The 27868-nt window shown below is 36.6% G+C and overlaps 1 protein-coding gene across 1 annotated transcript; it reads right to left on the reverse strand.

The window, feature by feature from the left end:
* Positions 1-919: 919 nt before the first annotated feature.
* scn4ba (sodium channel, voltage-gated, type IV, beta a) lies at positions 920-27463 on the reverse strand. The gene is made up of 5 exons (XM_055196031.2): positions 26866-27463; positions 6863-7026; positions 6340-6559; positions 5929-6058; positions 920-2096 (listed from the first exon to the last, which is right to left on the reverse strand). Exons 1-5 carry the CDS (start codon positions 26957-26959, stop codon positions 2003-2005), a joined length of 702 nt encoding a protein of 233 aa, XP_055052006.1. The 5' UTR covers positions 26960-27463; the 3' UTR covers positions 920-2002.
* Positions 27464-27868: the final 405 nt, after the last annotated feature.

Raw genomic sequence — 27868 nt, forward strand, 5'->3', positions numbered from 1 at the left:
TTTGTTGGTCTCTAATGGTATGTATTGGTTCTATGTATTGGTTCTAATGGAATATGACCCAAAACACACTACAGTGTAGTGGTTTTAATGGTAAAAGCTAATGGTTCCTATTGGTATTTTAATAGAAACCATTAGAATTTTCTGTAATGGTTTTATTGTTTTTTCAGCAGGGGAGGTTTATGCTAATGCTAGTTATAGCCCTGCTAAAAAGGTCAAACCAGTTTAAACCACGCTATATGCCAAGTTAATTGGTTTTAGCTGGTTGTGTTTCCATCTTTTAATCCATTCAACAAACAAACCATCTGACTAACTTGGTGGCCATTTTAGACCACTTGCTATATGCTTGTTTAAGCTGTTATTACTCTTAGGCAGAGACGTTAACTAGCCATTCAAAGTTCATTTTGTCACAGAAATATGTTTTATCTTTATAGTATATGATTGGATGAATAATTTGAGAGGATAATTGTTTTTTTCAAGTGCAGTTAAGCTCACAAAGGTAACTTGCTGTTGTAGCTTACTAGTCAAATGCCAAAGGCAAAATTCCCAATGGGGCAGTAATGCTTAAATTTAACGCATTTGTTTGGTGCCTTGTGGCGTTTGGATGGCAAGCTTTACCAGTTAACTACAGTGGCACATGTCAAGACTGTATGTAAGACAAGACATTTTAGCACGGGTGGCATACAACCACATAACAAGCACTGATGGATTATTTATGTCTGGAGAGACAGGAAAACACAGTTTGGAGAAATGGAAACATACACTAGATGTATAAAATCGTTTACATGCATTTAAGAAAGTTATTGGTTATTATATTTAAAAGCAGCATTGGAAGATCATTCATTTTCTACAGGGAGTTGCTTTTTGGGGATTGTCTTTATATTTTTTGTCTTTTTTTTGTATTTTTGCATCTTATGTGAGCATTGTTTAAGCTATTTCTATAGCGTTTGAAGGCTCCCGGGAAGCATGTGGAGCTTGAAGCGTTTACAGGCACCTGTGTTTCTCTAAAGCAGAACAAAAAATTCAAATAAAAAGAAAACAATACGGTGCTTGGCTGGATCATGTATGTATACCCCTTATTTGCATTTCTGGAAAGTCCTTAAAACATTCATCCTTGGCCTGAAACATTCCCCATGTAAACACATGCAAATGCTTACAAATTAATTTCATTTTAAAATGTACCAAAATGCAATGCATTTTCAGATATGGCAGGTCTTAATGTAAACGCTCTCAACTTCTACAGAAAGTTTTGTTGTTTTTATCAATTACCATGATGGCAGAGAAACCATGTTTTTAGCTGTTGACCAATATAACACTTCCAGTGTAATATAGGAGACATTTAATGGTACCTCTGTTGCCCCCAACAGTATATGCTATCAAGCTCATTTTAGGGCGTCTATATAGTTGTCCCGAGAATGTTTTTGGCCTTCCAGTGCTCTCACATCCTGCTCTTTATTTACTTTAGTAGGACTGGTTAATAATCTGAGTCTGTTAGCTGCTTGGGTTTGTGGTAAACATATTCTAATTCCGAGAGGCACCCGTGGTTTACGTGTAAATTGTTTTCTTTGTTTGCGTGTCTGTTTTTCTTCCGCAAAGGCGTTTTGTATCGTCGCTAACGGGAACGCTTGGAATGCACTGTGAAGGTGTGTAAAGTTGCACTGGAAAAGTTTGCGCAAACATTTCGTGACGTGGATCTTGTGCTGTCAAGCATCAAAACGGATTGGCAGTTTGTGAACAAGGCAGTGTATGGGTGTAGATAAGTTAGAGCAGAATGGAGGCACACCACTGTACCATCAATTATTTTTCGAGCAGAGGTTGTATGATCCAGCCGGCATCTTATATGTTTCCTCAAGCACAATCTAAAATATATTTTATATATGTAGCATTTTTTTATAAGATAGAGAGAATAAAACTGTCCGTTGTTATGACTTCCTTTCATTCTGGTATATGTATGCATGTATACATATACACGTGTGCTCATATATGTACACATACATTCTTATCTTCATGCCTTTGGTGTCGGTTTGCTGTCTGCTTTGGAAGCAGGTAGGCCATTTTCCGTGTTGTCATTCCCTGTAGAGCTCACAAGGCACTCTTTACTACAAAAGATATAGAAAAAAGAAACAAGAGAAAAGAGATTTAAAATACAACGTATCAAATCACATGTGACGACTTTTATTTGTTGGCTAGTTATGATAATGGTATAACCAGAACTTAAAAAGTTTTGTAAAGCAACAGTCTTCGCAACCTTAATCCACAATTTGAGAAGGTGTGCCTCGGTGTTGCCAGATGTACGATAATTATCATATTTGTACCATAATTTTGACCTCTGAACGATGTACGGTCAATAATGAATAAATCCCATAATGTACGATAATTTCCACATTTTGTGACACTTCAAATGTTCGTTGCAATCATAGGGCTTCTATACTTATTGATCTATCTGTTGATCCTACTGTACATCTACCATCATAATTGTGAGGCAAATGCGTGTAACGAATGTCTTCTATCTCTTGGTTTTGGCTAGAAGGGATACAGCTATGGCCTAAATCTCTAAGTTTGCATAGGATTAGGATAAAACAGCATTCATTTGGCGAGATTTCGTGATTTCGGCAGTTGCCGTTTCCCTTCTTGCCACAACTTCATCTCTTCTTAAGTTATGTCTTCTCGGCCAATCATCGTTGAGAATGACTCTCTTTTTTTCCCAGTTGTTTTGACTCTCCGAATCCGACTAAGGTACACTCATTTATCTACTGATAAAATCTACAGGCTATCAATAGTTTTTTCTAGATAAAATAGCTATATTCTGTACATTTGACTTGTGTATAATTTTCTTCCAAGTACCATAATTTAGAGTTTCTGGTACGATAGATTTCCAATCTGGCAACACTGGTATGCCTCCACAAATTCAAAATCTGCTTGGGTAATGTTAGGAAAAGTTGATACAGTTGATGTCGTCTTTAATTGTTGGTTAGAAATCTGTTATTTATTTGGGATATTAGCACTCAATTTTGGAAATATCTTTCTTTTCCCATTCAAGTACGTAGTTAGGATTTCAGTCTTGCATGACAAAAATACCTGCTCAGAGGTGTTGCAAAAATTGACGCCTAGTGGCGCGACCTCCCTAAAGGGAGTTATTTACAGTATGATATTTATTTTTGGAGCTATTTACTATTTAGCAAACCACATACAGAAAAACAAGGAGTTTAGTAAACAACACAGTTTAAATTTTAGGTGAACTGTCCCTTTAAATTCTGGTAAACAGTCATCGTCTGGGGATGTAAAACTTGCTGTGGAAGGGTTTGACCCTTATCAGATTGCAAATTCATCACTCAGAAATTATGCATTCTTATTGACATTTTCTCAAAATGACAGAATGACATTTATTGGCATTTACTGTGCTGTCACTTGGGTTTTATAACAGTCCTGTCAAAGTCACCGGACAAGCAGCAGGCTGTAGCAGATCTGTTCTGTTAGTGTACATTATTGTTTATGGGAAACAGAATGAAAGATGACTCTGCATTATGTTTTACTCTGTTGGAAACCATCATCTTGCTTACTTTACTTTGACATTAAATTTTGTCAGACACAGATGCATAATTATGATAAAAATGTAATATTATATGTATGAAAAGTGACACAATCACCGGACAGCTTCTATTAAACATGTACCACTCTTTCATTTTAAGGGAAAGCACATAAAAATCCCTTTTACCGAGCCCAGTCTCCTGAAGATGCATCTTTTTGTCATTTTATTTATTGGTTTCTTAATTTTTTTGCTATTTTTTACCATTTTCGCTTGGGTTTAGGGTTAGAACAACTTTTTGTTATATAAAAATGACATCCTAACCCAAACCCCAACTCTAACCCCAACTCCAAGCGACCATGGCTTAAATATGGACAAAAACAGAGAAACCTGTATATTAAATAACCTCATTAAGCAAATCTAAAATCTAACCCTAAACCCAAGCGAAAATGGTTTAAAAAACAGAAAAAAATTGAGAAACCAATGAATAGAACGACAAAAAAGATGCACCGTTAAGTGAATGGGAAGGACTGGCGTATCATATGCTCGCCAAAGTGGAATTTGGCGTATGTATTGCACGAGTTTTACACTTCGTGCTATTTATACGCATCTTCAGAAGAGGTAGTTTTACCTCCTACTGCAGGGGCAACATGGATTGTGGAGTGCCTATGTCCTGCAGATTTTAACTCAATCCCTGATAAAACCTTGCCTACCTGTAGTTTTCAGGTGACTCTTTAGACCTTGATTAGCTGTTTCAGGTGTGCTTGATTAGAGCTGGAGCTAAACTCTGCAGGACATCGGCACTCGACGTTGCCTACATCCCGTCCTATGATATTACGCAGTGCAGTCCTCTGCTATTGAAAGTCACCAAGGGAACTATTTTCGGGCACTGTGTATTACACTGTGTAATATCATTGCGCCTCCTGCAGCCATGTTACGGCAGCAAAGTCCTTGATTATTACGCCAGAATGCCTAGAAAATCACAACTTTTAATTTTCTGTCGGTCTTAGTACACAGAAGAGTCAAGTTTTAAATTTAAAAAAATATTGAAACTCTTTGGTTATTTTTGAGCACGATGCTAATGGTCTAATCAGATTCAATGGATTATGCTAAGCTATGCTAAAAGTGGTACCGCCAGATCCGGAGATCAGCTGAATGGATTCCAAAACTGTAAAAATCAAATGTTTAACTCTAGGGAAGCTGGAAAATTAGCATATTTTCAAAAAAAAAGTGGAATGTCCCTTTAACAAACTGAGCAGTCGGTGTTGTCGGAAACTATATCATAGAGAGAAAGACATAAAAGGTAGTTTCCAACAATACAGAATTCTAGTAAATGCTTTTAGACTTCAAAATTCATAAAAGTTGTGTTCATCTGTGAAGATTAACTTGTTGGACAAAACGTATTAGTGTCATAAACTTTTGTTAAACACAGAGGTTATTTTTTTGCAATAATCCAAAAGTCTATGGGATAAATTAATACTTTTTTTTAGTGAGGGAACCAGTGTCATATAACTTCCGGGGTTGGCCTACAAAAATATGTTATCTATGCGGCAGTCTGTTGTAAAAGTAGTAGAAAAGTAAAGCCAAAATATCTCAAAAATGGCAGCTGATATCTTGCGCCAATGATGTAATTTGGAGCCAGAGTCTGCGCTGTAGCGATCATGAGGTGGAGTCGCAGTATCAAGGCCCCACCCATTTCCCCTTTCAAGTCATCACGCCCAATTTTAACTCATTCCCCGACAGCCATTTTTTGAAAAGTTGCCCGCCAGCATTTTCTGAGATGTTCAGAAAAGTTTAACAAAATGCATTCCAGGAAAATGTTCTTCTAAAAATATATAAACATACAACTATATCAAATGAAATAACATAGCAAAAAAAACAAAACAGGGAAAAAATGTTTAATCCTATCTATATTTTTTCTTTCTCTCTTAAATATGGATATTTTTCATCAAAAATACTATTTTTTAGCAAAAAGCTGAAATAATTGCATTTTTGTGAAGGAATTTTGTTAGAGATCAGATTCACAACGATTATCAAAACATACACAGAGTTTAAAATAAGTAAATATTTCTTTGCTTCAGTTTTTTAAAAATTGGGTAAGTGGATCGCCATCTTTTTTTCCGCAAATGTTTTCTTTTAATTGACGAGATAACTCATCAATGGCAGGAAAAGAGTTAATAGCATCTAATGACTAACTTAAACTAAACTTCTTAGAACAACGAACATACATCAACATAATATTAAATAGCTAAAACAGAAGCAATTATTGGAAAAAAATATTTAAATGTGTATTTTGGTCTGGCTCACATCCTATTTATTTATGGAGTGTGGGGTTAATGACCTATACTGCAGCAAGCCATTAGGGGGTGATGGAAATCTTTTGGCTTTCACTTAGTGTGACTTACTTCTTTTCCTGGACCTTGCTGAGAACAGTCTGGACTATAGCTTTTATCACCATGATGAGAATGATCAGACCTATGACGCCCCCCAACACGGACACAATAATGAGCGTCAGCGTGTTGTCCACCACTTTCACTGCAAAGACAAAACAAAATAGCAGGACAAGGAATACGTCAGGTGGTCACATTTCTTATGTGTTGGGTCTTTATTAATACCTGGTTATACTCTTAAAAATAAGTTTGCATTTTTTTAAGTTGCATTTTAGATTATGTCAAGAAGTCACATTTATCTTTAAATATAAGATCTTGCTTATAAGGTTCAGCTTCGATTCAGGAAAAGACAAGTGTCCCATATGAATCAGACGTTCAGCCACGATCTATGGATGAGGCTGAGACTACTTGTAAACAGACACTCACGTTCTTCTACTACATAAAGAGTGTAGGTGGCGCTGTGGTTGCGGTCCTTTTCCTTAAAGTTACGGGCGAAGCAGATGTATTCTCCCTGGTCCTCAAAAGTGACGTTGTGCAGCAGGATAGAAATGTTGTTTTGCTTACTGGAGCCAACAAACTCAACCCGCATGTGATAGATCATGACGCGAGGTTCCACCCCTTCAGCTGTGATGGTTGCCTCACAAAGCTGATGAGAAAAACAGCATCACTGGGGTTACAGTTATCCCAAAATGTATATATGGACTTAAAAACTGTGCTGTGTGACCCTGTCTGTAATATCCAATTATGGGATCTCTTCAGAACATAATGGAAAAATTACTTGTACATACAGACGATTATAATCACATAGAATGTACATGATTCCTTTATATTTATCTTCTTCAGCTTCCAAAACCCAAGACTTTTGCCATAATAATAAGCCGCATCTTACTGGTTTAAAATATGATGTGTTTAAGTATTGATAAATACATAAGTTGAATTGGGGGATTACCTTAACCATTGTTCCATTGTCTTTAAAATGCCAGTTAAAATAAAGCTTTTTAATCCCAATGCAACTTGAGTAAGAGCAGGGTAAGAGCACTGAACTTCCATTCAAAACCTCCACGAAATGAACTTTTCCTGTAGTCACCTCCAATGCCTGGGCATACCACACTCCTAAAAGACAAAGATAGAGATGATCAATAGTAGCCTATAAAGCACAGCAAAAAGAGAGAAGGAGAGACATTGGTGACTCAATATATTCCTAACACTTGTTGAATTGCTTAGCATCTCATCGACTGTTGTTTTTTCATTAAAGGGTCCATATTATGCAAAATCCACTTTAACAAGGTGTTTGGACACAAATGTGTGTTGGCAGTGTGTGAACACAACCACCATACAATAAAAAAAAATCATCACTCTCCTTTTTTAATCCCCTTTAAACTAAAGCAGTCTCATTAGACATGCTGTTTTGATTCTCTTGTTAATGTGATGTCACAAAAACAAACACTTCACCCACCACCACTGACTGGCTTAATTTTACTCAAAAGCTTTTCTAAATATGTTTGTTAGAGCATTGTAGCACTAAATATGCTATTGTCGCAGACTGTATTCACAGGAATCAGTTTTTTTTTAACTAAAGCAGTTGCTCATTGGCATCTATAGGTACACACTTTTTGCTCTCTCCAAAAGGGGCATTTTGGACTTTCTACAATAAATGATATGTGGGGTATTAAATACATTCTAGGCACACCAGGGACTTATATTACATCTTGGGCATAATATGTGCCCTTTAAAGCTGGCAATCGGCTAGCATTATCAACCCAGTTGTAGTGGTTAGTCTGTAAGGCTGCATAGACGTAAAGGCAGAAGCTATGACAGAAACAAGTAAGATGATAGAGGCAACTTGTGTTTTGAAATAAGTGATAATGTGTCAACACAATGGTCAACAATTACCAAACTTGTTGCATGCCAAACACTGGTAGGAACGACACAAAACAGTGTGTGTAGAGAGAGAAAGACATTTACAGAGACATGTTTTCTCACCCCTTCTCCGGTATTCTCAGCATGTGTCTGAGGGCCATGCAACCCCATATGCAACAGGCACTATTTTTAAATGCACCCATACCATCTCAATATTTAATTTCACTGTGTTTGTGTGTGTGTGTGTGTGGTTGGCATATGTGGTTTATGGGAATGAATAGTGTATAATGACATGTTAACTATGCTATAAACATGGTTTATGAGAACACATGAAGTGACTGAACATCTAAAAAACATACTAAATGGTAGTTTTTCATAGATTGAAGACTGCCAACGGGTTTTTGTGGCATTGGGGTTAGGGACTGGGATAGGTTAGCGGAATAGAATATAAAGTTTATACAGTATAAAATGCGTTGCGTCTATGGGATTGTCCCCGTAAACCACATATGCCAACATATATGTATATATGTGTTTTAACTTAGATTGTAAAGCTGGTTCATAAAGGAAGATTTGAAGAGTTTGGTTCCAAAACACGATTAATTCATTTTGACTAATTTGGGTAAAAATGTGTTTTCTATACCAGATGAAAGCCACTTTTTTCTGTGACAAATGTTCACATAGCATCTTTAGGTTATAATAGACCCCTTCACGGTTCACGTCACAGGCGGTTCCCACTGCGCATGTCGGGGTCAGAAAAGTCATTACAGATACAGATACACCGTTTAAGTGAATGGGAAGGACTGGTGTATCATATGCACGCCAAAGTGGAATTTGGCGTAAGTATTGCTCGATTTTTACACTTCGTGCTATTTATACGCAACTCCGTGAGACTGGGTTCGATCCCCTGGGGTCAATGTGTTAGCATGACAGAAGCTTGATGCTGTTGTGTAAGAACAAGCAAAAGCCTGCATTTTTCCTTCGCCCTAGTGCACGATTGGCTTACGTTTCTTCCCCTCCACAGAAAACCACCACAGGTTTATCAATGCCATCAAATTATTATTTAGTTTTTGTTTGTTTGTTGATCACAAAGTACAAAGTAGATGAGGAAAACTAGGATTCGGTGTGTATTCAAAGCTCCGCCATTCTTGTTTACAATGTGTGGAATGATGCGCTGTGATTTGTTGAGCGGATTTATTGCATTTTGCAGAGAAGGAGGACTGGTGTTTATTGCATTTTGGGAAAAAAGGGAGAAAAGATGACAGAATAACACGGCAGATATTGGATTTGCGTACAGTTAGGAATTTACTTTTTAATACTGACCTGATATAATACTGATTTTGCCGGTAACTAGTTAAAATGGTGTTTATCACATTTTGGAACCAAACTCTTCATTAAGGTTAACCTATAGTACAGTTGAGGGATGTATTTGTGAGACTGCCTGAGAAAACCTAGCTAAAGTTTTGAGTGATTTACTGTTTTACATAAAATCATCCATGTAAAGAACATTCTGGAAAAATATAACTTATATCTTTAATAGTGACTGGGTATAAAATGCTGTAGAAGATCTCTCTGCTCTTAAGAAGCAGATAAGCCTTTAGCAAGGTCATGTGTTTCTCTGATTATTGATCCCTATAGCTTCTCTTCAAGATAGATGGATGGCCATTATGGTTCTTATTCATCAGTGATGTCACTCTAATGCAAAGAGATAATTTCATGTCATTGCATAAGATGCTGTCAGTCAGAGAGTTTTTCTATTGTTCTCTTTCTTTCCCTTATTCTTTCCCTATTTTTTCATACTGTAGCATACTTTTTACATATGTGTGGTATTTTATCTTTTTTTACCTTGATGTCCACTCGTAATGCTACTACGTTAGAAGTACTATTCAAGTATGTAAAAAAACATACATTATCACAATTTTACATTTTTTTTTTTTTTTTTGACTATTTGTTTCTGCTGTTTCTGAGCAGAAGACAGAGAGAGGACTGCTGTATACTCTAAGTGCATGTCTGATCTGAAAACCGGCAAATTGTTTTAGTGCTTCTCTATACACTCTGTTATGGAAAACAATGAATGACTAAACAGTCCAGTGATTTTGGTAATTAGTCTAACCACAGCACATCTCACCACTAGAAAAACACACATTCAGCAAAATGGATCAGCTTGTGTTCAGACGTGAAAATACAGAACAGAATAAAGACAATATTGACAATAGATTCTTCATGTTTTTTACACTAAAAGATCACCAACATATACAGTCCCATACAGCAAAACAATACATTTCTTTGGCCAAAAATATATTTTAAATATCCTTAATACATTAATATATTTTTGAATTTGGAAATATATTTAGTTTTAATATATCAACATATTTTTCAAAATGTATTTCAAAGGCAAGCAAATAAATTTCACATTTTACATCCCATATATATATATATATATATATTTTTTTTGCTTAAATATATTTTAAATAATTGCTAAATACAATTTAATTGTATAAAGTATATTTTTGAAGTTGAAAATATATTTGATTTTAAACTTTTTAAAACTGTTATCTTTACAGGATCGTAATATAAACAAGTTTTTCTTCCAATGTGAAGTAAATATACGGAGGGCTAAATATTTTTTAATGCTTTAAAATGTATTTACTTTTAAAATATATTTTGGAATATTTTTACAAAAAATTATTTTTCACCAATACATTTTTTGTATATTTTGCAATATATTTAAACATATATTTTTTGCCATATGGGGTATTGTGCAAAAGTCTTAGTCCACCACCACCACCACAAGCTTTGTTGTATTAGGAAAGTTGTAATCTCCATTCATATTTTTTATTAAGATACAAACAGAAAATACAGGAATGTGTGTTCCTTGGGATCAAACTCACAACCTTTTCCACTGCTAACACAATGCTCTGCCACTTGGCTACAGAAACACAAGATGTCAAGTTCATTTTATTATCTTTTTGGTGGTTGTGTAAAATGAAAATGTTTATTGAAAAAAGTCATTAATGTTTTTAGACTACATGAGTTTGGAAAAGAAGGACAGTGTGAGTGATTCAGTGTGCGTCTAATCTACAAGCTGTTTTAATTAAACTTTAACCTCATGGTAAAGTCTCTTCGTCCCATTTCATCATCTTCTCTGCCATTGTGTTTAGATAAATTCCTCAAGTGAGTTGTTAAATCCTACAATCTTTCATTCTATTACTGTAAAATTTAATTGAATCTGATTTTAAACATCCCCCCCTCTCTCTCTCTCTCTCTCTCTCTCTGAACAGTAAATTCTCATCAGTCCATGTTGTTTATTGCTTTTGTCTGCGGGTAGTTGGCCTCAGCTGTCCTTAGGGTGCTATTTCATTTAGAAAAATCCTCTGTATCTATTCACTTTGACCTTTTGAGGAGGTTTGACTTCCCTTTCTGTTTTTCATGATGACATGATCAACACCAAAGCAAATGAAGAGAGTTCATGGTCTCCACTGTCAAAAATAATTGAAATAAAGGGATCCAAAAAAGTAAAGTAAATCATTAAAATATCTGGGATGTTACAATACAGAATAGTACAGTACATCTACGTTGTATTTGTGTGTGTGTACACACCAATAGTTGGTATTTTTTTCATAAAGTGTTACCGTTTTGTCTTGTTTTCCAGTATAAAGTATCCTTTAAACTAGATAAAATGTATAGATAAGAGATAAATGTAAAGATATCCTTTGCATTTATCTGAAGATGGTTTTTAAGAGCATTTATATGACGCCTGGACCACAAAACCGCATGGGTACAGTATATTTGTAGCAATAGTCAAAAATACATTGTGTTTTTAAGACAAAAATCATTAGGATATTAAGTATCATTTTCCATAAGGATATTTTGTAAATTTCCTACCATAAATATATCAAAATATGTGTTTCTTCATTGGCCAACTTATTTTTTTTTCAATATTTAGATTTTTTGCATCCTCAGATTCAAGATTTTCAAATAGATCTCTGTCAAATGTCATATCCTAACAAACCATACATCAATGGAAAGCTTATTTATTCAGCTTTGACTCTGGTTTTGTGGTCCAGGATCACATATTGAATACTGTACTTTATTTTCCTAACTACACTGTGAGAAAAATAGCCCCAAGCTGTCTATGGAGCAGTTCCCTTTAAAAAGGTCCTAATATGTTCCATAGGTACAGATATGTATACATTTGGTTCCAATTTTTAAGATACTAATATGCACGCCTTGTAACTAATATGTCCATCTGATGTACTAATATGAACTAGGTGGAAAAGTTTACTTTTTGAAAGGAAAGGGGAGAGCGGGGTAAGTTTTCACACTGTTCCTAACTCCAATAGAGGCTCTATCTCAAATGGCCACTTTGTGTGACGACTTCTTCTATAGTCAACTTAAAAAGAGCATTTCACCCTTAGAAACATTATTCTTTATTGAAAGTGTGTCATATTTGTAGTTGAAATGTAAATAAATTTTGAATTTGGTGCCTATTTGACCGAAAAAAGGGGTGTTTGTAGTCTCACCCCCTCAACAAAGATATTGGACTTCCTGCTTTCAATGATGCAAAATTATGATTTTTACATCATTGAAAGAAGGAAGTGCAACACTGAAATCTGTATTTCTCCCGTCTCAACGGCAACTGAGGAAATGATGCACGACCATTCAAAAACATGACTGGGGTTCTAACTATACAAAGATTAATGCAAATGGGTGAAGTGTCCCTTTAAGTTAACATGTGGTAAAGATCGCTCTAATCTGATGTTAGTACAACTTTTGTATTTTTTAATTAAAATGTAAAAAATTGCACTTTCCATTTTATGCAATACAACTTTGTTATAAATGTAAAAAAATTATTATTTTGCACAAAATACAGGTGACAATAACGTGTCTTTTGATACTTCAGCTGACGTACTATGTTAAGCTAACCCTCACATTTAGCCAACATTAGCACACAAGTTGTCTTAATGGCTTTGGGGCAAGTCGTCACATGCTTTTCACACTGGAAATAGTTAACCCCGGGTTATTCTAAACAGTCTCTATTCAACAGTCTACAACTCCATAATGAGATAAGATATAAAAATTTAATGAATACAACATATGTACCCAAGACTTGGTATGAGATTAAGGGCCAATCTCATTTCTCTGTCTTACCCCTTCCCCTTTGCCTTCGTCTTCCCCTTGCCCCTCGAAACCGAGTAAAGGGGAAAGGGGTAAGACAGATCGTTCATCTAAAAAATGAGACACCACTCGATTACCGTTTGCGTCACCTTCCCTTGCCGCTAACTGGCTGCTACGTAAACAGACAAGCGTTGACCAACAAAGAAGATGCCGTTGTCTCAGGTTGTGGTATCGATTGCCTGAGCGGAGCTCCACAAATAGCACATAACTTAGCTGCTAGCTAGCGCCTTAACTCAAAACAAAAACATTACAATTAAAACCGCTTGAACATTTTATTAAAAGTATCATAAAACATGAGTGTCATAATATAATCTCAATTCAACTGCAGATCATAACGTTACTTTCATTTGTGCGACTCCTTGACAGTTTGACGTTCATCAATAAAACGTCTTGATTCCGGCTCTCCTGAGATATTCCTACGTTAACGTTTACCCCTCTCTTTCAAGTGTGGTCCTTATTACACTTAGTTTCAAGGGCTATGTATCCCTACGCCTTGGCCCTAGCCCTTAATCAAACTGAGAATTGAGATGCCACTTCGCCTCACATGAACGCGCAAAACCGAGGTGAAGGGGTAAGGGGAAGGGGTAAGACAGAGAAATGAGACGCACCCTTATACCATTGCGAATGATGTATAGTGCTCATTAAAAGTTCGACAGTGTGAAAAGTGTGAACTTACCCCGCTCTCCCCTACCATCCCAGTGACAGCTTAGGACTATTTCTTGAACCATTTTTCTGACAGTGTACCATACTGTTCTTTATATTTCAGACTACTTCAACTGTTAGATTGAAGAATACGCTAGTGAATAAACCAAATTTAAGATATATGAATTATTAAGACTATTCATTTTTGCAGTGCATCTTTCACCTTGTCCTTAAAGGTCCCTCAGCTGTCCTCGACCCATAATTCATTGCCTCCACACACTTAACCTCAGATTGAAAAAGAGCAGCTGTCATGATGGCCTACAAAAGCACATGCAATGCTTCATTCCCAGAGGAGCATTAACAGTCACCTGAAGGGAAATGAAAGTGTGACAGAAATGTGCCAGTGCGAAAGGGATTACTCTAGATTATATTTCTTTTGTCTTATTCAGTATTTTTCTGTTCGCATGTTGACAGAGTGAGTTTGGGTGTCGACAGAGAGAGGAGAAAGACTTAGTTGCTTTTTAACTGTGGAACAGATGTCCCAGATCTTAACATGCCTACACTGTCTTTTTGTAATAGTCAAGGTCAAAACATACTTTGCATAAAGTCATGTGGGTTTTTCACATGATTGGGAAGAGATATCCATAGTTAAGAAATGCCATAGTGCTGATACTGCACAACATAATGGATCTGTAACTCACTAGTCATCTGTGCTCAACTCATCTGTAACTATTTAAGATTATAGATTTTGTCAAACCCTTAACCCCTAGTACAAACCCAGAGGAAATTGTATTTTCAGTGGTTGCTAGAGATTTTATGGAGTTCTCAGCTGTGTTTCACTTAAGTATCGATTTAGGTCATGTTTACATTTGTAGTCTGGTTCCATTGGTTCTTTTGGTGCATAAAAATTGTTCCCAGTTGGTTTAGCATCCACACAGGCATTTACAAAACCTAAAGGCATAAGGATAAGGTCAACTTGATTGGTCAGCTAATTAAAGTGAACACAACTGACGCAATGCTCATTCCCGTTATTTGAGGGAACCATTTATCGTTTTAAATGAAGGTTTTTATTATTAGGGGAAAACAAAATCCAAAACGACATGGCCCTAAGTGAAAAAGTGTTTGCCCCCCTCACATTAAAACATAACTGTGGTTTATCACACGTGAGTTCAGTTTCTCTAGCCATACCCAGGCCTGTTTACTGCCACACCTGTTTACAATCAATTAAATAGGACCTGCCTATTTAAAAAGTTCCTCAAAAGTCACACATATTGTTCAGATCCAAATATATTCAGAAACAAATGAGAAGGAAAGTAATTGAGATATATCTGGAAAAGGTTATAAAGCCATTTCTAAAGGACATCAGCGAACCACTTCTCCATTTCTGCTGAGCAAAAAAAAAAAAAACATAAAGGCTCGTCTCAGTTTTGCTGGAAAATATATTTATTGATCCCCAAGATTTTTGGAAAAATACTCTGTGGACTGACAAGATAAAAGCTGAACTTTTTTGGAAGGTGAGTGTCCCATTACATCAACCATAAAAGCATTTTAGAAAAATAACATCATACCAACAGTAAAATATGATGGTGGTAGTGTGTGATAGTCTGGGGCTGTTTTGCTGCTTCAGGACCTGGAAGACTTGCTGTGATAAATGGAATCATGAATTCTGCTGTCTACCAAAAAATCCTGAAGGACAATGTCCATCCATCTGTTCGTGACCTCAAGCTGAAGCGAACTTGGGTTCTGCAGCAGGACAATGATTCAAAACACACCAGCAAAGTCCACCTCTGAAATGGCTGAAGAAAAACAAAATAAAGACTTTTAAGTGGCCTAGTCAAAGTCCAGAATCCTGAATCCTATTGAGATGCTGTGGCATGACCTTAAAAAGACTGCTCACCCTCGAAAACCCTCCAATGTGGCTGAATTATGACAATTCTGCAAAATAAGGGGACCAAAATTCCTCCACGACGCTGTAACAGACTCATTGCAAGTTATCACAAATGTTTGATTGCAGTTGTTGCTTTTAAGGGTGTCCCAACCAGTTATTAAGTTCAGGGGGCAAACACTTCACACAGGGCCATGTGGGTTTGGATTTTGATTTTCCCTTGATAGTAAAAATCTTCATTTAAAAACTGCATGTTGTGTTCACCTGTGTTATCTTTGACTAAGATTAAATTTTTTTGGTGATCTGAAACATTAAAGTGTGACAAATATGCAAAAACATAAGAAATCTGGAGGGGAGGCAACACACTCTAAAAATATTGGGTTGTTTTTAACCCAGGGCTGGGTTACTGTTAATCAACCATGTTGAAACAACCCAGCAGTTGGGTTAAAACAAAGCATTATTTGGGTCATTTTAACCCAGAAATGTGTTCTGGCCAATAGTTACCCAGCACTGGGTTAAAATCAACCCAATATTTTTTAGAGTGCACTTTTTCACAGCACTGTATGGGTCTACATATGAGAACTTTTTACCAGCAGAAAACTCACAAAGAGCTTATAAAAGAGCAAAAACAGACCCAGGAATTCCTCTGTTATATGAGCAAACTATAAGACATAACAAACGTTCTTCTCATGTTAACAAATTGTGTAGTTTTTGGGGTCGCATCTTGCTATGCCAGTCAAACCGCACCAGAATTTGTTTTAATCCAACCAAATCTGCCAACTGTGAACACACTCGAAGTCTCAGATGTTTCTCCTAAAATTGCTTAGGAGAAATAAAACAGAAACCAATGCAGACATTTACTGTATTAGAATATGGAGCTGTAAAATTACTGTAAAATATAGTAGAATAATCTCGATTTAGGTCAATTTGATGAGAAATGTTTAATTTAATATTGAAATCATTAATAATATAGACTTTTTATTGAGACTTGGCAAATCTGAGCTCAGTTTGTGGCATTGTAACCTCGTATGAAACTCTAATGGGGACGTTTTTTGACATTCTTATAAATTGTTTTGTGCTGTTGAGGAAAAATGTGCTATTATTGCAATTAAAGCACTATTAAAGTGATTAAACTTGCCTGGTAAACAATAAAAAATTGAGAATTCTTTGGGAAAGACAAATCTTTATAGCCAGAATATCGCAGACTTACTGTATTGCTGAACTCTTGTAGGTGTTGGAATCCAGCATAGTCACGGAATTTTGTGCTCATTTTTTCGTGGCATTCTCACGGATCTCCGCATTTTTCCGTGGCCCTGCTACGGACTGTCTTTTTCCGTGGCATTCTCACGGGTTGGTTACTCAACTGTTTTGTCCTATTTTCTTACCATTTTCGCTTCGGTTTAGGGTTTGATTTACATGAAATGACATCCCTACCCAAACCCAACTCTAACCCCAACGCCAGGTGACAATTGTTTAAAGTTTAGAAAATATAAAATAATAAATCAGAAAAAATAGTATAAAACAATAGTTAAAGTGACATACTAACGCAAACACCAAATCTAACCCTAAATCGAAGCAAAAATGGTTTGAAAATAGGAAAAAGCAGTTAAGTAACCAATCCGTGAGAATGCCACAGAAAAATACAGTCCGTAGCAGGGCCACGGAAAATGCGGAGATCCGTGAGAATGCCACGGAAAAATGAGCACAAAATTCCGTGACTAGCCCACAGAACTTTGTGAGATCATGTTGATCCAACACAACCAGCCATCAACTGTTCAGAATATCACACTGTAATCCTTGTTACACTTAAATTAAGTTTAAACAACTTAAATTAATAAGTCATTAAAAGTTTTTTGACTAGTTAGAAGTTGCTATAAATAGTAAAAATAAAGTTGTAATAGTATAAGCCCAAACACCCTTTACTAGTCTAAAAAGTTGAAACAGCGGCAACACTAGCATTGTGGAGCCAAACAACACTAATATAAATTTAGTGAAAACTCCATATATTACTTCTGTGTATTGCTGTTGTGTATTGTGGTTTCACAAAGACAACAATCATTTTTATGTGGCTCAGTGCTAATGCATTAGCTTAAGATAGGCGTGAGTGCTAAAGAGCTTGCAGGAAATCAGATTTGAATCTGTTCTCATACAAAGCATTATTCCCCATTTCAGTTTTTGAGGTGTTGTGAGACACCAACACTATCCAAGTTGACTTACGAGAATTTGAGTTTTATCAACTCAACATCCGATGAATGCCATTTAATATTTCGTCATTCATCAAACCCCCATCTTTATTTCTGTTGACAGGACAGGAGTTCACTTTACCTCCAGACGAGGTCTGCTTGTGGGGAACATTATAAATGGCAGGTCTTTAAACCGTCTGGAGTGCTGGGCATTGGCTTTCCCTCCATCCCGCTGCCATTTACTTGCAAAGACCAGTGCGGGTTAGAAAGTCAGAGAGAGTTGCCGGTTCGAGTCTCACAGCTATTGTGGTGCCCTTGACCCGAATTGCTCCCCGAGTGCTGAAGTATAGCTGCGCACTGCTCTGGGTGTTTACAACTTGCAGTGCGTGTGTTCACTACTCACTGTGGGAAGGGTTAAATGAAGAGGTCACATTTCGAGTATGCGTTGCATACTTGACAAGCAGTGTTGGGGTAGTTACTCAAAAAATGTAATTAGTTACTAGTTACTAGTTACTTCTTTAAATTGTAATGAGATTACTTTACTAGTTACTGCATTTGAAAAGTAACTTCACTACTTATTACTTTACTTTCCTTTTTCTTAATTTACCACATAGATACATGGACATGGTTTAGGCGGGGTCGGCTGATGATGAGTGACTACTTTAAATGACCGACCAGGGCTCAAGACTAACTTTTTGCACTGGTTGCACTGGTGCGCCTAACATTTTTTCTTAGGTGCACCAGCACAAAAGTTAGGTGCACCCTAATTTTTGACCCCATCGGATTTATAGTTCGCCCAAAAATTAAAATTGTGTATAATTTACTCACTCTCATGTTGTTACAAACCTGTATAAATGTCTTTGTTCTGGTGAACATGAATGAAAATATTTTGAGGAATGTTTGTAACCAAACCATTCATGAGCCCCATTCACTTCCATAGTATTATTTTTTCCTACTATAGAAGTGAATGGGGCTCATGCTTGGTTTGGTTATTAACATTTCTCAAAATATGTTGCTTCGTGTTTATCAGAACAAAGAAATTTATACAGGTTTGTAACAAAATGAGGGAGAGTTAATGATGACAGAATTTTTTATTTTTGGGTGAACTGTTCCTTTAACACCGCAAGTTTAGCGCCCATGGTGGTTTAATACAGAATATAAACATGTAGGCTATTTTATAATTTTCATGTTGTCATTCCATTTTCCTTATACGAGTCATGCACAGTCCTGTTTGATAACCCGCATCCGCGCGATTAAAATAACAGTTGACCCGTTATAAGACATCAGCATCAATTTATTTCATACCCGTTTTACATAAAGACTGCGACCGGTCGCACCGCAAATCGTGATGTAAGTAGAAACCTTTAAAGATCTTCATGCAGAACATTGACAGAAATAAAGCACAGGACCATGACTGTTCAAATATATTATCATTTAATGTGAAACTTTGTGAGGGTCGGCAGATTGACAGCTGAGCGGACAGCAGTGTTTGAACACTCATAAGCGCTGCGCTTATATTTATTATTACCTTATAAATTGATGATATGATTGCAGTGATTGCAAAGGGATGTCCAAAAATCTCAAGTAGAATGTTAAATGTTTAAAGTTTAATGTCTCTTTCTCCTCTAGCTGCCCTGTGTAAACCCCCGCCGGTGATGGCATGAAACGCGTGAGGAGCTTGCATTTTGCATTACCTTAAATTACCTTAAATTATGGTCATACAAATAAAAGTAAAACAACATTCAAAACTGTAATGTGTACATTTATTTATGTAAAGTTACACTCGCAATAATAACAAAACATTGTCCTTTTTTAAATAGGTAAAAAGTGTTTTGTGCTGCATCGGTTTGGGAGCACGTCACACAAAAAATAAACTCATATAGGTATAACCAGAGTCATATAAAGAGAGAGTTACGAAACGCTTTGATCTCGCCGCCGCGCGGTCACGTGATTCATGTAACGTTCTACAGTTCCTAACCAAGCAGGGCTGTCAATCTGTTTGCATAGGTTTTCAGCTATTTTAGGTAAATATTAGCTTGTAATGTGAATTGATCACTATACTTACTATGTTTATAACGTTTTGTTTTACTAGGGAGTGATGGAAATACAGTAAATCAGTTAATAAAGATAAACAGTTAATGATGACCCAAAGATAACTGTGGTTATCTATACCAACTACAGCAACACAGTTTATCTTTTATTTTTATAGCAAAAATATGGCTATCAATCTGCTAAAAACATAATTCCTACACTTTTACTATATTAAAATCACAAAAAAGATCGCCAACGCGGTTATTTGTAACAGTGAAGCATAACAGAAACACACTAAATTCATATTTAATTGTATTTATAGTAGACATTAAATGTTAATATAATTATACATGATTTTCGGGGATACATCACTCGTATTACTTACCAAACACAATGAAACGCATAGCAGCATTGTGAAGCAGTGTGACTTTCTCATAAGGCATTAGCTTGTCGCTGTTGCCCCCTAGTGTTACTCGTAATATATATAAAAAAGATAAGTATAAAGTAGATGGCCACCAGTAATAAAATATTAAACCATTAAATCTATATTATTCACACATTATACACAACTCATTAAAATATAAAAAAAATCTAGTTATTATTAACGATAATCATTACCTACAGCAGAGTTCATAAAATATCACTGTTGACTATATTCATAAAATGTCTGAAAATGTAAAGAGAAACGGTAATTTCATCGATTTACCAGCAGGTGCCATTGAAATGAATGGGCTTCAGTGCTGCGTTTGGAACTATGCGTCACTACCGGTCACTACATGACACGCTGTTACTTCCGCATTCCATTCTTACAACGGTCGTCTATGTGAGTGTCGTAACTCTATTTTTATACGACTCTGGGTATAACGTTAGGCTACTTTTGAATTCGTTTTGTTAATTTGCTAATTATTTAAGGGAAACGCATTTCATATAGGCTTATTTATTTTATTATTTTTCACCAAAGAAAGACGTAATCATCACGTTCTATTCATTTTAATGCTTTTTGTGCATAAACTAAACCCTTGGGGGAATTATTTATAAATGAACCAACAACGCAAATCAAGGAATTAACTTATTTCTCTATTTAAGACAGTCTGGCAGGGCGGTAACAGCGATACATCAAACACCGAAAAGTTTATAGGATTAGATTTGGAAGTAAGATTATGAAGAAAACAGCGGTCCTGACTCCTGGCTTTTTTCTATAAATTGGGTGCACGCGACATTGCTGTTCGGGTTACGTTCAAATCATTTTCTTTAAAAGAATTATACTCTGACTCGATTGAGGTTCATTACCTAATTCCGTCTTCGGGTTCGGACCTCTCGATCCTTGACCGCTAAGTTAAGCAGGATCTTTCGCCACAAGTGTTGTATTGCCATGCTGGGCTTACAAATGCTCAGGCAGGTTGCTCATCGCGTTGTCAGCAGTTGAAAGACACTTGTCGTGTGGGCATAGTGTGCATTTCACACGAATATTTTTGTACTTTCGAGCAATACGCTGAAAGTAATGTGAATATCGCCCCAGTGGCTGAAACCCTCCGTCTTCATTTCCCGCTCCCCTTTGCACCAGCAGCTACGTCAAATCAATCTCTATGGCAACGGCACACGTACAGGGACACGCATGCACGCACCACTTAAACAGACAGAACTTTACACCCAGGCAAACACTGCTTGGGTAACGCAGGAAAGCGCGTTCCTATAGTCTAGTAAAGTAGTGTAGTTACCAATATTATTAGTGTAATACGTTACTTTACTTCGTTACCCAAAAAAGTAATATAGTTACTGTAATCCGTTACTTTGTAACTCGTTACCCCCAACACTGTTGACAAGCATGTCACACACACTGATTGCATCCGCCAAGTAATTCAGCTCATTTAAAGTTAGGGTTACAAAACTTGCAAAAAGGGTTGCAAAACTCATAGAAATTGATTATAAAATAAACAGCTTATGTAATATTTAGTCTGTGCTCCTGACTGCACTGTTTATTTAAAAAAGTTAGTTTTTTTAATAGTTTCAGGTCCTATTGTGTATACCATGTCCAGCTTTTGCATGAAGCAATTATTTCATTTCATCCATTACTCTCATTAGCCCCCTTCATCACTTCGGTTCCTCTCTGTATCTCCATTCACCGCATCTCCTTCCATTCCCCCTAATTCCCCATGAGAGACTTAAAGTGCAGTCTACAGGAAAAGAGGATGGAGACAGTGCTTACATTAATGCGTCAGCACCTTTCTATACTTAATGTACTGACTGCAGGGTGAGGAAGACGTTGCTCTGATCATGTTTACCACAAGCCACTTTGTCAAGTGGTTTTGGGTCTTTTTGATGGATGACTTGCAATCAGATGCAGTTTGTTTTGAGAGTTTTATGGATGAGGTTGTGAGTTAGGTCATGTCTGTGGTTTTTGCGTTAAGATTCTGTACACAAACGTTTGGTTATTTACCAAATTTTTTGCATTGATCCTATAGGTGCTGTGTTTTGTCATTACATTCATCATATATCAGTGCTTAAAGGAATTCAGTTTTGCATTTAATGTTGAGTACATGGCCTTAGTCTTGGTTAACTGAATAAAAAATATATAACATCTGGTAACACTTCACAATAAAGTTGTATTTGTTGGGTAAGAGGTAACATAAACCAAGTTTGGAGCCGATGGTGTAGTTTCCGGTCCTCTCCTAAACTCACTGTTAAATAAAAGGCAAAAACTGGCCAAAAAATAACTTTTAAAAAAGAGATAACTTAAGCCAGCTGATTGTTATCACAGAAATAAAAATTCAACAGGGTGATCAGGATCCCAGAGATGATGTACAGTGTAGAAAAATATAAGACTTGGGCTTTATACAATTACAAGCCAAGCACTTGAAACGGAAATCACATTATTCTGTCATAGATCTGATTCAGATATTAAATCTACCACACGCTCGCCTTCCATTTAGTAACACTCTTGAGAATAAAACTAATTAAGGAAAACAATCCTCCTCTTTCCTATTACTCTGTCCCTTATAAGTATCTCCAGTCTCTTTCTCTTTTTCAGGCCATCAATTTACAGGCAGCTAACATATCTCATTATCTCAGACAAGACAATCCCTTGACTATAAGAAAAGTTTTCTTGTTGAAATGTCAGAGCATACTGTAACACGACTGTAACAATTGTAAACTATGCTCATTGATATGTCAACGCAAGAGGTTTTTAAAATTAAGGCATCTTAGACATGCATAGTAGTCTGGGAGTAGGATAGATCCTGTTTCGGGAAACCACCCCTTTATGCTGCATTCATGGTTGCTGATATTTAATACAATAAATGCAAAGCAGAAAAGAGACCAGACGAGACGTGGGAGCAAACAGTGGAGTATAATAACATCTGCGTACATCTCTGTAACAAAACACCATGTTCAGAAAGAGCCTGTGACATCACGTAGCGTATCATAAACAAACTTCAGCACTCAAAGCTCTTACTGTTGAGTTAAATCAAATTCCCTCAGTCCAATGGAATCCATTTTGGCAAAGCCCTTGGTGGCTATCTGACTGGGTAGTGCTCATACAAATGCTTATCTGTGTCATCTCAGAAAGACAAAAATGAACTCGAAAGAGGCAATTCATAGAAAATACTTATTTAAAAACGAAAAAAATTGCAAAAATGACCAAGTAATTAAATATATTTAACTCATTACCAGTGAAAGCAAATTATGACTGCAGCTATCAGTTACTAACATTCTGCCTAAAATGTATTTTTGTTTTGCACATAGAATATATTGGTTGCACTTTATTTTACAGTACGTGTACTTACCTTGTACATATATGGTAAATAAGTTGTACTTACCGACAATTGTGTGGTACTTACTTTTAGGTATCTACATGGTAATTAATTGGTATCATTACTGTACTTACCAGTAATACATACTTGGTAGTTATTATGTTACTCTAGGTAAGTACTGGGTAATAACATATACATACTTATAGTGTAGGTATACTGTAACTAACGAGAAACATTACTGTACTTACAAATAAATGTACAATATAAGTATTTAGTATTTACAGGCAAGTTGGGGTAAATGACAGGTATTTATAGTGTACATATATAATAACTAATATCAAACACTACTGTACTTACCAGTAGTACAATTTGTAAGTACAGTAGTGTTTGATATTAGTTAATTACCATGTAGATCAGTGTTCCCCAACCTTTTTTCTGTCACAGCACAATTTTTATAAGTAAAAAATCATACGGGACACCACTATACCAAAAAGCATTAAAAGAAATACACAAACTTCTATTGCAATGCTTAAATTACTTGTTTAAATTGAATATTTTACTATATTTAATGTAGAACTCACATTCAATGCAAGTACACTTGTTTTGATGAACACAAAGATAATATCCTGGCTGGAATTGATGACATTGACAAACGCAGTTGTGATTTTTAATTTTTCCACGGCACACCAAACAAGCTGTCACGGCACACTAGTGTGCCACGGCACAGTGGTTGGGAAACACTAATGTAGATACCTAAAAGTAGGTACCACACATTTGTCGGTAAGTACAACTTATTTACCATATATGTACAAGGTAAGTAGTATCAAGTCGCACTGGTATATTTGTAGCAATAGCCAACAATACATTGGATGGGTCAAAATTATCAATGTTTTTTATGTCACATGGCATTATTGCTAAATATATATTTATAATATGTATACAGTCGCAGCACTAGCTGACAATAAATATCTGGTGGCTTGTAATCATCATTTTAGCATTGCTAAGAAGGTACGTGTATCAAATTTTATATTACCGATAGCTGTAAAAATTATTGTAAGTTTGTAATCTGTTTCTAAATGAAAAGAATACTAAATAGATGGCAACTACATCAAACTTAAAACATTTTTGAAAATTGTGCATGAGGAATACCTGTCAGGTCTTTGGAATCTAACTTGAAGCTTTATGAGAAGAAAATGTTTAAATAATTTACTGAAGTAGGGTATACTTTTTCTGAGACTATGAGACATTAAAGGAGACATTTCACAAGACTTTTTTAAGATGTCAAATAAATCTTTGGTGTCTCCAGAGTACGTATGTGAAGTTTTAGGTGGTTGTTGTAGTCATATAGCAATGTACTATAATTTCGTTTTGGTGTCAGAGTATCATATGAAGGTGTGAGGTCTAAGTGTCCTAATCATTATGAGGTGTGAGAGATGAATGACGGTACATACGATACCACAACTGCTCCTGGCACGATTTGCATGCCATGACATTACACATATGTGCTCTTGGACTATTTATAGAGGTCTATTCATATCCACTCCACTATTTCATCAGAAGGAAGACTGTGTCCTCTTAATGCTATTAATTAGTAGTATTAGTATTACATCAGCACATAGTGCCCATTTGGTTCTATTGAAATTTTGAACTCTTGGTTGGGTCCAGTACCATTTCAACAATGTGTCCAGTATCATTTCTGAAAAAAAGTTGTTTTTTCATCCCATGGTTGGGTCAAAAAATTACGAATCCAAATGCTGGGTTATAAATAACCAATGCTTGATTTAAGTTGGTTCAGCCCAAAATGCTTGGATGTTTGGTTGGGTCATAAATAAACATTTTCTAATTTAACCCAACAGCCAGGATTGTCAATATTTGTAATGTATATTTTTTATGTAATTTTAAGACAAATGTGATTTATAGTCAATGTCTGTTAGCTGTGAGATCACCTACACTGCTAAAGTACTCTTGAACGTGCCAAATGAAAAACAATGTTGGTTTGTTTCAACCAAAAGTTAGGTACAACCCCAGCTTTTGAGTTGTATTAAATTAGAAAAATGTCCACTGTTTTAACTCAACTATGTGTAGAAACAACACAGCATTTTATTTTATTTTTATTTTGGAGTATGACTACGATTGTCCACCAGCAAGACCAGCACAAACCAGCATAAACCAGCATGGAAATCATTGGTCTAAACTGGTCTTTCATCAGGGTCAATTATGAAATTGCAGTCAAACCCGTGTGACATCATTATCACCCACAATATTAAAACATATGGCAATATATCAAACCTCCCAGAATCCACTGGGATCTCGGTGGAGGATGCGCATTAACCCTCTGAGTTCAAACTAAAAAAATAGAAGAAAAAGGGGGGAAACGACCTAGTTTAACGGCCTCTATTTCACCTTCACTAGAAAAAAAAGGGAGGGCGTCTTTCATGCTTGGAAGAAAAATGCCCACCTGCTCAAAAGAATGAATTCAATGGGAAAATTCAGAAGTGTTGAGCTCAGCATAGCTGATGTACCGTGTGACTGGAGAGCTGCACAGCCCAATATATCATACAGACACTCGGAGCACAAAACCACAGCAACCTGTACTTAAAGCAGAATCACAGAATTTCAACAAAGCAACATTCATTGTCATCATGACAGACTTCTATGCATGATGAATGTTCCTATTCCTATAGCTCAGTGGTATAGCATTGCTATAACTCTATAAAAGGTTGTGGGTTCAAAGAACACACATATTGATAAAATGTATAACTTGTAATCCAACGTACGCATGAATGTAAGTGTAAATAAATGCATGTGTGTCTTATTGGATATGTAGAGTGCAGGAAAGAAAGAGTATATATGTTTGCATGCAAATATATCACAATATTCATGATTATAAAACTTTATAAAGACTTTATTTTAGATATTTGGTGGGACGTGTCCTCTTAAGGGTCTATATTGGTTACGGCCCAGTTTTTAAGAGCTCCATGAATGTTGCTGGGGGACCAATTGAATATTGATTGATTAAAAGCTTTGCTTATTCATTTATTAATGTTACCTGACATGCACCATTAATCTTTATCAGTATTTATCATCTATTTGACCAGTTCTGTAAATTTTCAATGCTACTACTAATTATTAAAGTGTAAGGGATGTAATACCACAAACTGACACATGGACTTATTAACTGCATAATTTCTTTCTCTAACCAGAGGCAGGACAGGATCCCTAATCTACCAAACTGTAGCCTCTCAAAACATGGACCTTAAACAAAGTGACCTCCTCGTACATCAACAAGTAAACCCTTCTTGGACCCCTCGGATTGTGCAAGCACTGCAAAAACTGCAGCATTTTGGCACCCATGCAAAGGGTAGGACGTGTAGTAAACAGCTAGAGGTACAAGAAGCAATAAGATGGGGAACTCAAAACCGCTTACCGATCAAAAGTGTGACGACCAGCCCTGCATGTAATGTGTCCCCGGACCTTGCACACCTGTGCTGGGATGATCTTCTGCCTTGTTGCAACTCCATGTCTGCTCACTTGACCACTTGACCGTCTGGTTGCCGGCTGGGTGAATATGTGTCCTGGGTGGGATGGCTGTGAGGGAGGGGTGTTGCAAAATCAAAACACACCAAAATTGTAAAGAGCAAGAGTCTCCCAAGAGTGCCTCCTAGTCTCCTCTGCAGTGTGTCCCAGTGAGGGAGCACCTCCTCCGTCGTTTTTCTCGTGATCTGTGGCTCGCAGTTGCCGGCAGTGGCTCGCTGATGGTCTGTGTCACTCAGTGTGTGTGCAGACGCAGAAAACGCTGCATTTGTTTAGCAGCAGCCGTAGAGCTCCTCTTCTAGTCCGGGGCAGAGACTGTCGGTCTTACCCCTGATTAGGTGCCGCATGCTGGGATGAGTGGACAGAGGGGTGGAGAGGAGGGGTGCCGTGTGTCGGCAGCCGGCGCAGGAGAGAATGAACCACTGCAGAGGCACGGGACGAGCGAGAAGAGAGAGAGAAAGACGGAGGGAGAAAATAAGGGAGGGCAGGAGCGTGTGAGGCGGGAATATGTGGTGTGTGTTGTTGGGGGGGTTGTCTTTAAGACTAATCACATCTGTGGACATCATAAAACCTTCAGAAGAGGTACGTAAGAGGGTCCTGTTATAACCCCTACGTCTATAGATTGATCTTGTCTATCTAGAGTAAACTTTCCTCCACTGTGGTAAATTCTGTCTTCAGCATTTTCTATTTACTGCCTTCTTCCATAATTTAGCTTGCTGCACTGCTCAAGGAAAATATTAGAGTAAAATAACCTCTTGTAGCCAAGGAACAGGTCAAAAAATACCACCAGGAGTGACAAAACACCCTACATTAATAACCTTTATCTTGTTTTTATCTAAAGTATAAGTTCTCAGTAATTTTTTTTTTACATTTTTAAATAAATAAGTAAATAAATT

This window comes from Misgurnus anguillicaudatus, chromosome 24 (genome assembly GCF_027580225.2).
Source record: "Misgurnus anguillicaudatus chromosome 24, ASM2758022v2, whole genome shotgun sequence".
NCBI lineage: Eukaryota > Metazoa > Chordata > Actinopteri > Cypriniformes > Cobitidae > Misgurnus > Misgurnus anguillicaudatus.